Below are 15,855 nucleotides of genomic sequence, written 5' to 3'. Positions count from 1 at the left end.
ATCAACCCCAAGACCTATCCTGCGACCACGGACACCGACAATCCATCAGGAAGTGAATATAAGAACATAAGAACATAAGAACTGCCATCTCCGGATCAGACCCATGGTCCATCGAGTCCGGCGATCCGCACACGCGGAGGCCCAGTCAGGTATACACCTGATGTAGTTTTACCACCCATATCCCTCTATGCCTCTCATAAGGAGATGTGCATCTAATATGAGACTGTAACTTGAACACTCGGGCCTCTAGAAGAAAGACTCTCCCAAGCTGGTGTCAAAGCGGACCCCCAGATACTACAGGTGCTGAGATGGAGTCAACTGGCTTTTGGACAAATTTACCACCCATCCTAGTGACTTCAGGAACTCTACAACCCGAGTAAGAACTCTCCTAAAAGGACTCTGCTCAAATCAACAAGTCATCCAGATAGGGATGAACCAGAATGCCCTCTTTGCACAAGGCTACTGCCACCATTATACCATAATCTTGGTAAAAGTCCATGGAGCCGTGGCCAGACCAAAAGGAAGTGCATAAAACTGATAGTGCTTTCTCAAAATTGCAACGAGAAGGAATCGCTGATGAGAGGCCCGAATCAAAACATGAAGATAGGCCTCTGTCAGGTCGAGCAAAGTCAGAAATTCCCTCGGTTGGATGGAAAAAATGACAGAACTCAGAGTCTCCATGCGAATAGATGGAACCTGGAGCGCCCTGTTGACCCCTTTCAGATCCAAAATGGGCCAAAAAAGACCCCTTTTTCTTGGGCACCATGAAATAAATGGAATACCTGCCGGTGCAAAACTCCTGAGGAGGCACGGGAACTACCATCTTGAGGTCAAGCAACCTTCACAGCGTCTGACAAAAAGCCCACTTCTTCCAAGCCACCTAATAGGGGAAGACAGGAAACGATCTGGCAAGGGCCAGGAAAACTCCAGAGCATAACCGTCCTGAATTACTTCCAGGACTCACTGATCCATTGTGATCTTGCCCCACCCCTGGTAAAACTCCCGCAAATGAGCTCCTACCAGCACCAGTGAAAGGTCCCAAAAGGAGTCATTGGGTCGGGCAGACAGCGGAGGGGCTTCCGGAAGAGTCACGACTCATCCAGTGGGCGCCCCGAAAGGATTACATGCACTGAAAGAAAAAGAAGCCGCCCCCCAACCAGGGCAGTACCGCCGAAAATCACACAAATGCCCCTGGGTGACGCCCGCAAAATTGGGCGAGGACGGGATCTTCAGGACAATGGAGCACCTTAGAGTCAGTCAAGGTCTGAACCATCTTATCCAACTCCTCCCCAAATAGGAAAGAGCCCCGAAAAGGAAATTTACTGAGTTTAGCCTTAGACGCTGCATCCGCCGACTAACCCTGAAGCCACAGGATACGGCAAGAAGCCACTCCGAGAGCCATGGACTTGACAGAAGCCCGCAACAGATCATACATGGCATCCAATAAATAAGAACCGCCAAGCTCAAGCTTAGCCACCTCCTGATCCGTCAAGGACCCGCTCAGACCACCGGAAAGAAGTATAGGCAACCAAACTGCCAAAAATCGCTGCCTGGACCACCAAGGCAGAACTTTGCTTCAGAAGAGACTCCAACTTACGATCCTGAGAGTCCTGCAAGGTCGAACCGGCACCGTATGCCTACGCACGATAGCCTAGACCACTGCATCCACCACAAGAGACTTAAAGGTATCTCTATCCCCATCCGCAATGAGATAAAGCCGAGCCATGGACCGCACTAAGTGAAGTGAAAAGTTGTGTCTGGCATCTTCCACTGCGAATGCACTGCATCCCGAATATCCTGATGCAAAGGAAAAGAACAGGAGACTGACTGGATCCCCTCATGTCCTCCTCAAATTGCAAAACCGATGAAACACGAATAAGAAGCTCCTGTAGCTCTTCCCGGTGAAAAATGTGCACCACCCTCCTCACAAGCATGTCTGCCTCATCCGTCCTTTGCCGTCATCCCCCCGAGAGGATGTAATGTAATGTAATGTAATGTAATGTAATGTAATGTAATGTAAATGTAATGTAATGTAATTTATTTCTTATATACCGCTACATCCGTTAGGTTCTAAGCGGTTTACAGAAAATATACATTAAGATTAGAAATAAGAAAGGTACTTGAAAAATTCCCTTACTGTCCCAAAGGCTCACAATCTAACTAAAGTACCTGGAGGGTAATAGAGAAGTGAAAAGTAGAGTTAGAGGAAAAATAAAAATAAAATAAACATTTTAACAAGACAGCATTGATCTAAATACTTTGGAAGGTAGAAGAGAGGAGAGAAAGGAATAGAAGCAGAAGGGGGAGCCGTTGAACAGTAGAATTCTGGAGAAATTTAAATGATAGAAATAGAACAAAACAAAGACAAAAGGCAAAACAATAGATAAGATTAAAGATAAATCATAAGCTGGAAAGAAAAATAAAATAAAACTTTGTCTTCAATCCACGGTTTCAGCGTCAGTGATGAAGTGGAGCAAGTAAGTTTAGGAGGAGCGATTGACGTTTCCAGAAAGGGCTTCTTCAGGGAAGAGACTTGGCAGACAGTCCCAGGATGCCTATGTCTCCTCCCCTGCGATGTTCTCCCATCCATGCATTCCCTCCCAGACACACTGCCCGTGCCCCAGCCGCTCCATGGAGGCTGCCCCAGATGAGGCCCACGGTGAATGCAGGATTCTCTCCTCTGCGGGAAAGCCGCCCGGAGCCGACAGATCTTGAAGATCCAACAAAAGGTCCAAGTCCTCATCAGGTGACAACGCATCAGCAAAAGAAGCACTCACTGCAGAAGCAGGAGACACATTTAAAACCTTTTCCTGTCTCTCTAAGACAGAAGGAAGGTCACCTGAGGCCATAGGCAAAACGGCGGAGCTTCTCACCAAAATTGGCGAAAAACCCACCAAAAAACATTCCCCCGAGTCCTGCAGCAGCAAAGAGGCCTAAACAGACCCAGCTGCTAAAGCGGGCAGTTCGGCAGCAGCAGTAAGGGAGTCCACAGTACTATCAGCGGTAAGGGAAATCTTATTTCCCTGACTGTCGGCGGCTGAGTAAATCCCTGTGTGAGAGGTAAGGGGAAGCCTGGTCTTCCCCACTTCCTGCTGCCGACAAGTGGTGCACGCATGAAGGGGAACCCTGCTCACCAGCACCTGAAGCCAATGAGGATTCCCCTTTGAGGCAGCCAGTGCACTTTGTGCACATGCCGGCTACATCAACCGCATGCCTGGAACACAATGAGCACTTTTTAAGTTTCTTAAAAGTACTCATTGCGAAAACCGCTAGAAGGGAAAATAAAATATTGGTTAGCAATAAAAATCAATTTAACTTAATTGAAGGCTTCCCTTCAAACCGGCACTGCCTCAGGACTTCCCCCCCCCCCCAATATAACTTTAATTTAAATAGAACAGACCCCACTGGCTCTCAAAGCTATACGCCTTGCCTGAATTTTGGTGGCAAGGCTTACAGCTGAGTCACCTCTAATGTAAAAATGTTTTGGGATGTGGGGGAAATGGGGGGAGGGTGGCACCCCTCAGGTCGGATGGACCCCCAAAAGGGTCCCCCAAGCTCAATCTGGCACCACAACCAGGGACCAGAAGGCCACTAATCAAAATCCAATAGCCCTACACTAAACCAGGGAAAGACTGCACAGCCTTACTACTTCCACCTGCCGGAGACTGAGAACAGACTGATTATACTTGGGACTGAACAGCCCACTTATACTACAGTCAAAAGGTTAGTGTCTCAGTCTCTACCTGCTGGTAGAGGTTTGTTATAACCCATCAGTTCTGTGCTGGTCTGGAGGGACAATAAAGAAACAGGTTATTAAACAATATAAACCTCAAAGAAACTGTGCTATAAGGAGACACAGCTTGCACCTCAGCTAGGGACCCCCAGAGCAAAGTGCTTAACATATTAGGATGGTACTCTTAGAAAGGCTGGTCAAGAAACCTTAAGTCCAGCTTACCAGTACTTATTAAGGCAGACAATCTGCGAATCAGCAACTCCCAGAGTGGGTTCCAGGAATTCAGCATGGATTTACAAGAAAGAAGATTAGCAAAGGTAAGAACCTAATCTTTTGTTCTTGTACCATAAGAATAGCCTTATTGGGTCAGACCAATGGTCCATCAAGCTCAGTAGCCCGTCCTCACAGTGGCCAATCCAGGTCCCTAGTACCTGGCCAAAACCCAAGGAGTAGCAACATTCCATGCTACCGATCCAGGGCAAGCAGTGGCCTCCCCCATGTCTTTCTCAATAACAGACTATGAACTTTTCCTCTAGGAAATTGTCCAAGCTTTTCTTAAAAATAGCTATGCTATCCGCTTTTACCACAACCTCTGGCAACATGTTCCAGAGCTTAACTATTCTCTGAGTGAAAAAATATTTGCTCCAATTGGTTTTAAAAGTATTTCCCTGTAACTTCTAGTGTCCCCTAGTCTTTGTAATTTCTGAAAGAGTGAAAAATCAATCTACTTGTAGCCGTTCTACTCCACTCAGGATTTTGTAGACTTCAATCATATCTCCCCTCAGCTGTCTCTTTTCCAAGCTGAAGAGCCCTAACCTTTTTAGTCTTTCCTGAAACAAGAGGAGTTCCATCCCCTTTATCATCTTGGTCGCTCTTCTTTGAACCTTTTCTAGTGCTGCTATATCTTTCTTGAGATAAGGAGAACAGAATTGAATGCAATACTCTAGGTGAGGTCGCACCATGGAGCGATACAGGGACATTATAACATTCTTAGTCTTGCTAACCATCCCTTTTTAAATAATTCCCAGCATCCCATTTGCTTTTTTGGCCACTGCCACTATATTCCTGGACAAATGGGATGTAACAGAGTAGTCCCGTAGAGTCAGGGTTTGACTGATATGTCTGCTGCCAAAATGGAAAAACCAAAAGCAACATCTTGATTGGCCGCCACATCAATCCTGTAAAACTTGGTAAAGGTATGCAAGGAGGACCTGGTAGCAGCTCTGCAAATCTCCTCCAAAGAGATCGCCGATGACTCTGCCCAAGAAGAGGAAACTCCTTTAGTAGAACGAGCCCTCACCGAAATAAGGGGCTTCTTTCTGGCTGCAATGTGGGCAGATGAAATAGCATACGGATCCATCTTGAAATGGTGGCTTTCCAAGCCGGCCTGTCCTTATGGGTAGGACCCACTTAAACGAGCAGGTGGTCAGAAACTCAAAACTCATTCATGACCTCTGAGTAGCGTAACAAGGGCCTGCGCACATCCAGCCAACTGCAACACTCGGTCCTGCTCTCTCAAACTGGAGGGAATAAAAATAGGTAGTCAGACCTCCTGGTTGATATGGAAACTAGAGACCACTTTCGGGAGAAAGGAGGCAACAGTGCACAGAACAACACTGGAATCCATAATCTTAAGAAAAGGATCTCTGCCAGATAAAGCCTGTAACTCATAAACCCTGCAAGCAGAAGTTATGGCCACCAGGAAAACTGTCTCGACAGGGAGATCCATTAAGGATGCCTGCTCCAGAGGCTCATAGGGCAGACGAGTCAGCGAACGGAGAACTAGATTGAGATTCCAAGTCAGACAGGGTCGCTGCAGTGGGAGCTGAAGTCTCAAAGTGCCCCTAAGAAACTGGACAACGTCCAGATGAGTGGCCAAAGAGCCTCTCAGAGGCTTAGGACCCAAATAAGACAGACCAGCGATCTGAACCCTCAGCGAACCGACAGCCAGGCCCTTTTCCAGCTCATCTTGAAGGAATCAGAGGTATCGACCGCAAAGATGGATCCTCGTGCTTCTGGACACATCACAATTGATAACATCTCCAAGCCTCTGCATAAGCAGTCACTGTTGCTGTGCAAGAGAGTAGCTATCATTCCTGAAGAATAGCCTCTGCGGACTAAGGCTGCATACTCAATAGCCAGACCATAAGACCAAAGCAGTTCAGATCCTGGAGCACAATCGGGCCCTGCGTAAGAAGACAAGGATGGCTATGCCACAAGGGAATCTTTCAGGAACGCAAAACGCTGATTAAATGCATTCGCCATCGGGTAGAGCTTGAGCATGGCTCTAGTAACTCTCAGAAGGCTCCAGTGCCTCCTAGTGATCCACAAGCATCTCGGCTATGTCCAGATGATCAGGAAAGGACGAAGACTGTGGCTTCATGCTACTAATGAGAGAGCATTCCGCAACTGCTGATTGCCCAACCTCCAATTTCAACTCCTGGAGGGATTCGGAAATTAGACAATGCTGGAGCTTAAAGAATCTCCGCACTATGGAGTTCTCTCCCAGGTCTGGTACCTCTCCTGGATCCTGATCTTGGAAATCCACGGGCAGTGCCTGCCTTCGTAAGCAATGGTATCATCAGGTCATCCATGTCATCAGCCGGCAAATCATCCCTGGACAACTCAGGAAATCTGGACTTAACATAGTAAATGATGGCAGATAAAGACCTGAACAGGCCATCCAGTCTGCCCATAAGTTATACTCATTAAAAAATACATGATTAGATTAACTTATCTCTTCTTTGATATTTCTGTGCTGTGTCCTGGGCAGGAGGAGCCCCAGTAGCCAGCAAGGATGCCACAGGAGGCACAGATGGTGCCTTTTTTCTTGGCCAGATAAGCCTGGAAGAGCATGTTAATAAATGCTGGGGGATAACACTTATCTGGGTCAGCAGCCACCTCCTGAGAACCCCTTTTGGAGCATTTTTTCACCTTTGCCGCCAAATTGCGGCTGTGTTTCACCAGGGCTGCAAGTATGTGGTCTCTAGGGGCCAGTTTTGATTTTTTGGATTGGCCCCGGCTGGAGTGAGTGGCAGGACCCCCCCTAAAGGGGGGGGTCGAGGGAACCAGAGCCAATGAAATCTCGCCCCCCCCCCCCCTTCTTGCACTGAAAAGCATGTGGAACATGGCTGTTCGCCACATAGCCATTCACTACAAACAGGGCATGAATCTGAAGTATCCTACCCGGAGTCCATCTGAGTGGTTTTCTTGCAAAAATGAAACTTGAACAGTTAAAAAATAACTTTAAATTCAAATTGGGAAAATCAAATATCGCAACCACAGGTGCAATTTTCAGAGAAAAACAGCCCGGGAAAAGTACAAGAATCCTTCAAAAGCAGCAATTTTAGGATTTTAGGGGTAGGGGTGGGGGGGGGTTAGGGCTAATGTCCAAACTGCCCAAAAACCACTTTTAAAGACTTCCCAAAATTGCTGTGACATGCTGTCAGTCCTGTACTCACTGTGCCATGCTGTGCTGAGAGCTATAGTAAAGGAAGCTGACATAGCTTACAGGGAGCTCCTCTGCCTCAACAAGCCTTGCAACTAGACTGCTGGTTTTCTGACTGCCCCATGGCCTGACTCCACCGACCAGGGACCTCCGCCACCAACAGTACACATCACGCATGCAACCTGGCATGCAGTCGGCTCCGATCCCAGGTTTACCTCCACGGAGTCACGCAGCCTGCACTCAAATCCACTAGCGGACAAACCTGGGGTGAGCCAGTTCCCAAGGGAACAGTCCCTGAGCCCTGATCTGAAGGTGCAGGCTGTCCAGGAGGTGCACTGCAACGCAGCCAATCCCCTGGAAACAGACTTTATCCACAAAGTCTGATCTCATGCAGCCAGAGCTGTCCCTACTGGGAACCTCTGCAACATGAAGACGTGAAATGCGTAAAAATACTGAGCAGAAGAAAAATTAAGCACAAGCAGAAGAGACTAGCTCCTACTTTCTCACTTATAGGAAAGCAACTAGAAATCTGAGGGCAGTCCTGAGGTAAGAGGGGAGGATCTGAAAAAAATTATGTAAATGAGGCTTCCTCCAAGTAGTCTCGCGATATGGGATGCATAACCCACTTATCCAGGAATAGAGCAGGATTGTACAAGAATGGGTTCTTGGGTCTCACCTTATATACCAGCTCATCAGTCACAGCAAAGGTACGGTCTAACTTCCCAGTCAGATTATTAATCTCCTTCTGAAGTTCCTTTGTGTCCAATAGAATCTAAATCAAAATCAGAAAGCATAGAAATAAAGGAGGAAAGCGCAGACAAGAAACATGACACAGGGAGATTAAAGTCAGAAGCTAACTTTCATGGCACACTGTTACCTTGGTAATCTCTTCCTTCTGTTTCTTGATGTTGCCCACAATTTCCAAGATACGCTGAGTATATGCTGCTCGTGAAACATCCTTTGGAAGACTCTCATGGTCCGTAAGCTATGTATGGGTAGGGACATCATTAAAATACCAACCACTGGTGAGTAGCACAAAATATGAGATGAACTCAAACTGCTGCTGCAGCTTACCAAAACCTGGGATGCATATGCTTCCTTCTAACACACTCACAGATCATACCACCCCTTCTCCCATGTCTCACCACCTATTCCCCAAATTCCTACCCATTACCAGATTGATACCTCCTTAACACCTAGCCAAAAATACCACATCATTGCACTAAACCCTCATATCCTCCTGAACCCACAGCACACATTCTGAAGCTCGTAAAGCTTACCAGCTGTTTATACAGCACTTCTTTGCGTTTGGCTTCTTCTGCTGCTGTCCGGATCTGTTTGTGTACTTCCTTAATATCCGAGAGGCGGCGTGAGGATTCTAGCTGCAAGGACAAAGATGCCATGTAAAAAGAGGAACCAGTACACTCTAAAAGGTAGCAGAGAGCGGGAGAAGAGTGAAAGTTACCTCTCTGCTCTGGTGTAGCTTCTTCAGCTCTCGGTACTGCTCGACAAGAGGCACACGATGTTTCTCCCACTGGCTGGCAAGATGGACAATGCGCTTTGTGCTGCTCTCCACAACTAACTGAGAACAAACATTTTCTATTAAAAGATCCTCATGGGAGATTCATCTGCACATGGCATATATACTCCCCGATAGCATCATTACTACAGAATCCACCCCCTCTCCTCCAACCAACATCCCTCACCCAAGGCAGAACCCCTTTTATAAAAATCTTATATACTATTCATCTGACAGAATCACAGTAATCCAATTTCTATACATATGTATCCACTACATCACAGTGCCTTATCCTAAAGAGAATCCCTCAACATTGCAATCAGAATCCACACCCCACCTTCTAGAAAGCCTGCTCATTCCTCTCAAATCTCCTTACCAACAGAAGAGGACAAACAGTTCTTAATCATTTCTTAAAGAAGAAGATTGTCCACCTCTAGCAGCTCTTGCATGAAGGCATTCTATATGCTGGAGAGTCATTACTGATAATGCCTTAGCTCAGCATCCTGCTTTCCTAAATGTTTTACTGACAGTTGTTACTAGAGAATCTTTCCAAAATTACTAGAGAACTAGGGGGCATACAATGAAGCTACTAAGTAGTTAGATTTAAAAACCAGAGAAAATATTTCTTCACATAATGTGTAATTAAACTCTGGAATTCATTGCTGGAGAATGTGTTGAAATCAGTTAGCTTAGCGGGGTTTAAAAAAGGTTTGGATAAATTCCTAAAAGAGAAGTCCATTGTAGAGAGTTGCGCGGGGGCAGAAATCCTGCCCATCCCCACCAGTATCCTGCTCATCTCCGCCAGAATCTCATTCATCCCTGCAAGGAATCTACTCCGTCCCCGCCCATCCCCCCATAAAAGTACCTGTCCCCATAAAAAGCAGCAATTACTTCAGACAGTTTTGATTTTAGTTTAATTGAGTTTTACAGAAAACTCCAAACAAAGACAGACATCTGCCAGAACACACAGACAGACCTTCATCAAAAACATAACAATGGATCACAAATTAAAAATTGAAATATGAATACCAAAACTGAACTGAAAACCCCAAAACAAACTCAGCAAGTACTTCATTTTGTACTAAACACAATTGGTGGCATAACCATGAGAGGGGACTGGGCCTCCCACGAGCTTAATCCCCTCTCAAAATGAACATCTCCCTTGCTGTAGCTGGTGGGAATTCACAAGCCTTATCAGATAATGACCAGCTCCTCAAGTCCAGAGACCAGAACTTTCCAAGTTCTGCAGCTTGCAACAGTATTTCAGAGCTGCTGCTGCTGCCTCCCCACCCCCTTGGCTTTCATTCATGCATAAAAGCAGTGGCAGCTTGAGAATGCGGCCACTAGCTGCAAAGTTTGGAGATTTCTGGTTGCTAGACTGGAGGTGATCGTTAGTTGGCAGGGCTTAGGGATCCCCCACCAGCTCAAGTATTTATATTTTGCATTCAGGTGGGGAGAACATTTGGTACCCATCCATCCATTTTGGGTTCCAGCCTCCCTGCCCCCCAAATTAGTTGTGTGACTATGCCACTGAATTGTGTGATACACATGTCCCAAAGCCAACATATTCCAGTTAATAAATTCAAAATAAAACACTTTTTTCTACCTTGTCTGGACATTTTGTTTTTCCATCATCTTGGTCCCAGTTTCTCTTTCTGCTTTTGTCTATCTTCTACTAAGTCTCTTTCAAGTGTCTGCTGTCCATTTTTTTCTTCTCTTCCCTCTTGCTCCATTCCCTCACTAAGCCCGTCTCCAGCATATTGATTTTGCCTTTTCAGGTTTTCCTCCCTTTTTTCTTTACTGCCTCTGTCTACTTTCTCACTCTTCTTTTTAAATTTTCAGCTACTTATCAGTTTTTCACCTCCTCTCATTCTGAAGCTCTCCAATTTCTCATCCTCCTATTTCCTTGTATATGCTCATTGTTTCCCTTCAAGATGGTGGATGTACGGCAATCAGTAATTGGATCGACAGAACATGAGGTAGGCCTCGGGAACCCCGGTTCCATCCCCGTGGGCCCAGGGGGGGGATCCCTGCGGGACCCATGGGTTTCCCACAATCCCCGTTCCTGTGCAGACCTCTAGTCCGTAGGCCACTGCTGAGAAGGCTTGGAGAAATCCACTATTATTCTTAGGATAAGCAGCATAAAATCTGTTTCATTACTTGGGTTCTAGCTAGGTTTTTGGGACCTGGGTTGGCCACTGTTGGAAACAGGATACTGGGCTTAATGGACCTTCAGTCTGTCCCAGTAGGACATTTCTATATTCTTAATCTCACCTTCCTCTACCGGGCTTCATCTCGGTGCATATAAACTGTACCTGTAATTTACTGAGGTTGTTTTCCGCATCAGATAGAAGAGCCACGGTCTGTCTCTTCACCTTCATTACATCTTCATTCTCTGCTACATGCAGCTCTGACTGCTTTCTTGCATCTTCAATCTGCAGGACAAACCAAAAGAGCTTTCTCAGGGACCAGCTTTTAGAGTGCACCTACTCTGTTAGGGTAGGTTTAACTGTCTGTCTCTCCTCTGCTCCTCACCTGCATCAAACCGAGGTTTAGTTTTTTCACCTCTGCTCCAGCTTCGTCAATCTGCATCGACAGCTGCTCCAGCTGCTGCTGTAGAGACGTCACCTCCTCCTCCTGCTGCGTCCGATTATCCTAGAGGCAAAGCAGGATCAGGAAACCAATTCCAGTCCCTCAAATTGTAGTATATACACTCTGCCCCACACACATCCTTCCCTCCCACCCCGTGCCCACATATTCAGCTTCCTACTAAGGCTAGGGCACTGGGACTGCTTGTTCTGCTTCAAGGTTTGTTCAAGATTGACCTGATCAAGTTTTCTGCTGGAGGGGAGACTTTCCACTGCAACTGCCATCAGGCCAGCTGACGATACCAACTCCTGGCAAGAGAAGAATCATAGCATGAAAACAGAAATCAAAAGGGCAAGGGAACAAAGGGTAAAAAAAGAAAGGCGAGAGAAGATAGGAAACCAGCAGGAATGAGTAAAACCAAGATGGGGGAGAGAGACTAAGGAGAAAAGTAGTGAAACCAATTAGGAGGAGGATAAGTGGAGAAGGATAATGGCAGATGAGGCAGTGGTGTGAGAGCTAGATTTACCGGTCTGAATGTGAACTTCTCAGTGCGTGTACATTGGGACCCTTTGCCTTGTTCCTGCTTGCCTCTGCTGCCAAAAGATTTCAGACTGTCTATATGGTCCCCAGAGGCTCCTGCTGAAAACTGAGAGTCTGTGGGACACTGAGAGCACTGACGCAGCTGCTCCTGGACTCGTTTCTGTAGACGCTGGTGCTTTCGCTGCCAGTAGTCCTGTGAGAAAGGGAAAGAGTGGGAAGAAGACTTGCCCAAAATGCCACAGTGGAAATGTGAGTGAAGGTAGCATGCACACAGTCCAAGACTGTGTGGGGAGAGAATACAAGGGACAGGCACTATCTGTAGGATAAAACTGTTATCAGCAATAACCCCAGGCATTACAACTTATTTGCCCCTCGTTCTGTCACAGCATAACATAACATAAAAATCAGCTTCTAGACCGCATAACCTTACAGATCTATGTGGTTTACAAAAGATTACATCAACTTACAACCAAGCGATCATCATGGAATTTAATTACCTAAAAATCTAGAGAATAAGAAAATTTTCAAATACCCCAAGCACCAAGTCACCCAGAATCTGCTGCATAAGCCAAGTGGAGGAGAAAAGCTGGAAAAGGAGAGTACAAAACTTAAAAGTGCCCCCCCCCAAAAAAAAAAAAAATAAATTATTTTTAAAACAATGTTTTCCATGGCCAAGAAATTTAACTAGTCTAAGGCCTCTTTTTACAAAACTGCGATAGAAGTTTCTAGCACAAGGAGCCGCACTGCTACCGATGCTCACCGAGTTCTATGAGCGTCTGTAGCAGCACAGGTCATTTAGCGCGGCTCCCCGCGCTAGAAACTTGCTATCGTAGTTTCATAAAAGAGGGGGGCAAGTTTTCTACAAAAATTTCTACTCTTGCTCCAAGAACTTCTAGCCTATCTCCTCCTCTCCTATAACAGATTTAACAAGTTTCAAGTTTATTAAAAACACCCTCACCTCATGAGAGAGACGAGATGCAAGTCCTTGACTCTTCCACTCTGCCTCCCGTTCTTGAACACTACTCACATCTGCCAGGCTGCGCTCCAGCAGGGATGCTGCCAGCTCAGCACGCTGGAAAACCTGAGCTGTCACTGGTGGCAGATAGTTTTCATAGAAATCTCTCACATCTAAGGGAAGGAAAGAGATGCTGAGAGATAAGTTTCCCATGGGAGGCTTGTGCACAAGAGATAGACACTAGAGAATGACACAGGGAAAAAAAATTTGTCCCTGTCCCCGAGAGCTCGTCCCCGTCCTGTCCCTATTACTGTCCCGTCCCCCCCAAACCATCTGATCCCATCCACACAAGCCTTGAATAGTTTTATACTAAATTTATTTTATTAAAGTATAAAAAAAAACAATATTCTGTACAATTGTTAAATCAAAGTTCTGGCTGCCGAACTAGAGAAAGAGATCTTCAGCTGGCAGGGCTTTGTTTATAAATGTTTATCAACACAACTAATATACTACTTTATCCTAAAGCAAAAAGGAAAGAAATATAATTTTTTTTTCTACCTTTGTTGTCTGGTTTCTGCTTTCCTCATCTTCTCCTCATTCAATTCCTTCCATCCACTGTCTGCCTTCTCTCTGCCTCATACATATGTTCTGTTACTGTGCCTCTCCCTTCCATCTCTCCCCCACCCACGCCCCCATTGATCTGGCACCCATCTTCCCTCCGCTCCCCCCATAGTCTAGCATCTCTGTCTTCTTCCCTTCCATCTTTCCTTCCCTCCCCCAGGTGGGTTTTAGCATCTCTCTCCTCCTTTCCTACCCTCAGATCTGGTATCTGTCTCCCCAATCCAGCATGTGCCTTTTTTTCTTTATCCTCTTCCTTTCATCCAGTTCCCTTCAGTGTTTTCTCCCCAGTCTCTCTTCCCCATTTCCCTTCAGTGTCTTTTCCCCACTCTCGCTTTCCCGTCTTCTCCCCACTCTCTCTTCCCCATTTCCCTTCAGCGTCTTCTCCCCACTCTCTCTTCCCCATTTCCCTTCAGCGTCTTCTCCCCACTCTCTTTTCCCCATTTCCCTTTAGCATCCGTTCCTCTCCCCCCTCCACTTCCCTTCAGCACTCTTCGCGCAGTCCAGCAGCCCCGTCCCTCCTGCTCACCTCTAGCATCTTCCTCCCTCTCTCCCTTGGTGATTTTTATTTTTCTCTCAACAAGCAACCGGAGCCTTGAAATCGCGTGCTGCTGCCGGAACTTCTTGTTTCCGGTTGCATCAGAGGAGAACTTTCTGGCTGCCACATACAACTTCAAGGCTCCGGCTGCTTGTTGAAAGAAAAAGAAAAATTACCAGTGAAGGGAAGGGGAAATGAAGGGAAGGAGGGAGATGCCTGGACCCTGAATGGGAGGAAGGAGGGAGGGGCTGCTGGACCACACAATCAGAGATTTTGCGTGCATTCCCTCAATTAACTGCAGGAACAAGGCCATTCACCGCTCCACGGCAACCAGGTTTTTTTCGTCCCTGTTTTGGTGGGCTATCCGCGGGTAACAGTCACTGTGTCATTCTCTAATACAGTGTTCTTCAACCACCGGTCCATGGACCAGTGCTGGTCCACAGAAATTTCCTGCCGGTCCACAGGACCAGCACGTGCATCAGGCCCAAAACAGTATTCTTCAACCGCCGGTCCACGGTGCGATCGATGCGGCTTTATCTTCGAGCCAGCTCCCTCTTCCTAACTGATTCAGTGCACAAAGTCACGGGCAGTGGCTCCTATGGGCATCCTGCGCCTGAACCGGAAGCCTTCTCTCTGACGTTGCAACGTCAGAGGGAAGGCTTCCAGATGAGGCACTGGACGTGCAAGGTGCAATTAGTACTATTATGGGGGCGGGGTCTGGGGTGGAGATTGGGTAGAGATGGGGGGGGTCTGGCCCACGACTTAGCCCCGTGTTCTTCAACTGCCGGTCCACGGATCGATGCCGGTCCACAGAATAATTCTTTTATTTCTGCCGGTCCATAGGTGTAAAAAGGTTGAAAAACATTGCTCTAATACATACCTCTCCACTAAGGACTCTTAACCCCTCCTTCTTGAAAAAGAGAGAGATTCTGATGTGCCTCCTACTGGTTTTCACCTCCCTCACACACCGAGGGACCCATCACTATTTCTATCAACCCTATTCAACACAGGCTGAGAGATCCCAGATTGCACCCACTGACCCAAATCTCCCTCCCCACATGCACACACTTACCAGAAGAGACATCCCAGATTGCACCCACTGACCCAAATCTCCCTCCCCACATGCACACACTTACCAGAAGAGACTGCATCAGAAGACAGGCATTTCTCTGGCAGCATCAGCCTCTGGGTGTGAAAATGCCTCATCAGACAAGAGCCCTGCCAAGCAAAGAGAATATTTGTTCTGCTGAGGGAGACATTCCATAACACATTCCACCCTGGACTATGTGCCCTGCCAGTCTGCAGCAGACCTACTCACCTGCATGCGCTGCAATCGTGCTGTGCGACAGGATGGAGGCACCCAGGGCAGCAAAAGCTGTTCTCTGATCTTTGCTGCAATTGCTCTCTGCAGTGCTCTGGACTTCCCTGGGAAGTAAGGAAAAAAACCAACAACTCAGTGGAGAATCAACATAAAAAGGAGTCAGGGTAGCCCCTATAACCCCTTCCTCTTTACCCCTACTCTAGATGGGCTCACTACATACTGTACTCAATCTGAGATTCTGATTTGATTTAATAATTTTTTGATATCAATTTGGGGCAATCCAAATTTTGAACCGGGTAGGACTTCTCGAACGTTTCAACACTGGAGGGCCCGGGGCATTTGTTATCTCTACTATGTTCTTACTGATGAGGGAGCCCTTAGACCCTTTTTAGATTTACTAACAGAGTTTTTGTTACCTACTCAGGACTTACAGTACATGCCTATTGACAACTGCTTCACCATATACTTTCCTTGCCCTCCTCGACTTTGACCTCTGAATCTCATGAGCAACTGAAAGAGGTCTTCTGCCCAAATGCAGAAAATACTATTCCCCTTGCACAGAATTTTATTCCCTTAAGATTTCACCATAAGTCT

At 46.6% G+C, this 15,855-nt stretch overlaps 1 protein-coding gene across 2 annotated transcripts in view; it reads right to left on the bottom strand.

Annotated features, from left to right (window-relative positions):
• Positions 1-15,855, bottom strand: part of CCDC22 (coiled-coil domain containing 22) — a 41,319-nt gene that overhangs the window by 3,600 nt on the left and 21,864 nt on the right. For both annotated transcript variants that reach the window (XM_033921469.1, XM_033921479.1), the window contains exons 4-14: positions 15,259-15,365; positions 15,077-15,158; positions 12,788-12,957; positions 11,816-12,022; positions 11,526-11,597; positions 11,236-11,355; positions 11,016-11,135; positions 8,647-8,763; positions 8,462-8,563; positions 8,059-8,166; positions 7,858-7,953 (exon numbers count right to left, since the gene is read on the bottom strand). In XM_033921469.1, coding sequence (XP_033777360.1) covers positions 7,858-7,953; positions 8,059-8,166; positions 8,462-8,563; positions 8,647-8,763; positions 11,016-11,135; positions 11,236-11,355; positions 11,526-11,597; positions 11,816-12,022; positions 12,788-12,957; positions 15,077-15,158; positions 15,259-15,365 — 1,301 coding nt within the window. The remainder of the gene's footprint in view (positions 1-7,857; positions 7,954-8,058; positions 8,167-8,461; positions 8,564-8,646; positions 8,764-11,015; positions 11,136-11,235; positions 11,356-11,525; positions 11,598-11,815; positions 12,023-12,787; positions 12,958-15,076; positions 15,159-15,258; positions 15,366-15,855) is intronic.

Source organism: Geotrypetes seraphini, chromosome 1 (assembly GCF_902459505.1).
Source record: "Geotrypetes seraphini chromosome 1, aGeoSer1.1, whole genome shotgun sequence".
Taxonomy (NCBI): domain Eukaryota; kingdom Metazoa; phylum Chordata; class Amphibia; order Gymnophiona; family Dermophiidae; genus Geotrypetes; species Geotrypetes seraphini.
The sequence above is the reverse complement of the archived record's forward strand: the minus strand, read 5'-3'. Positions and strand labels throughout refer to the sequence as shown.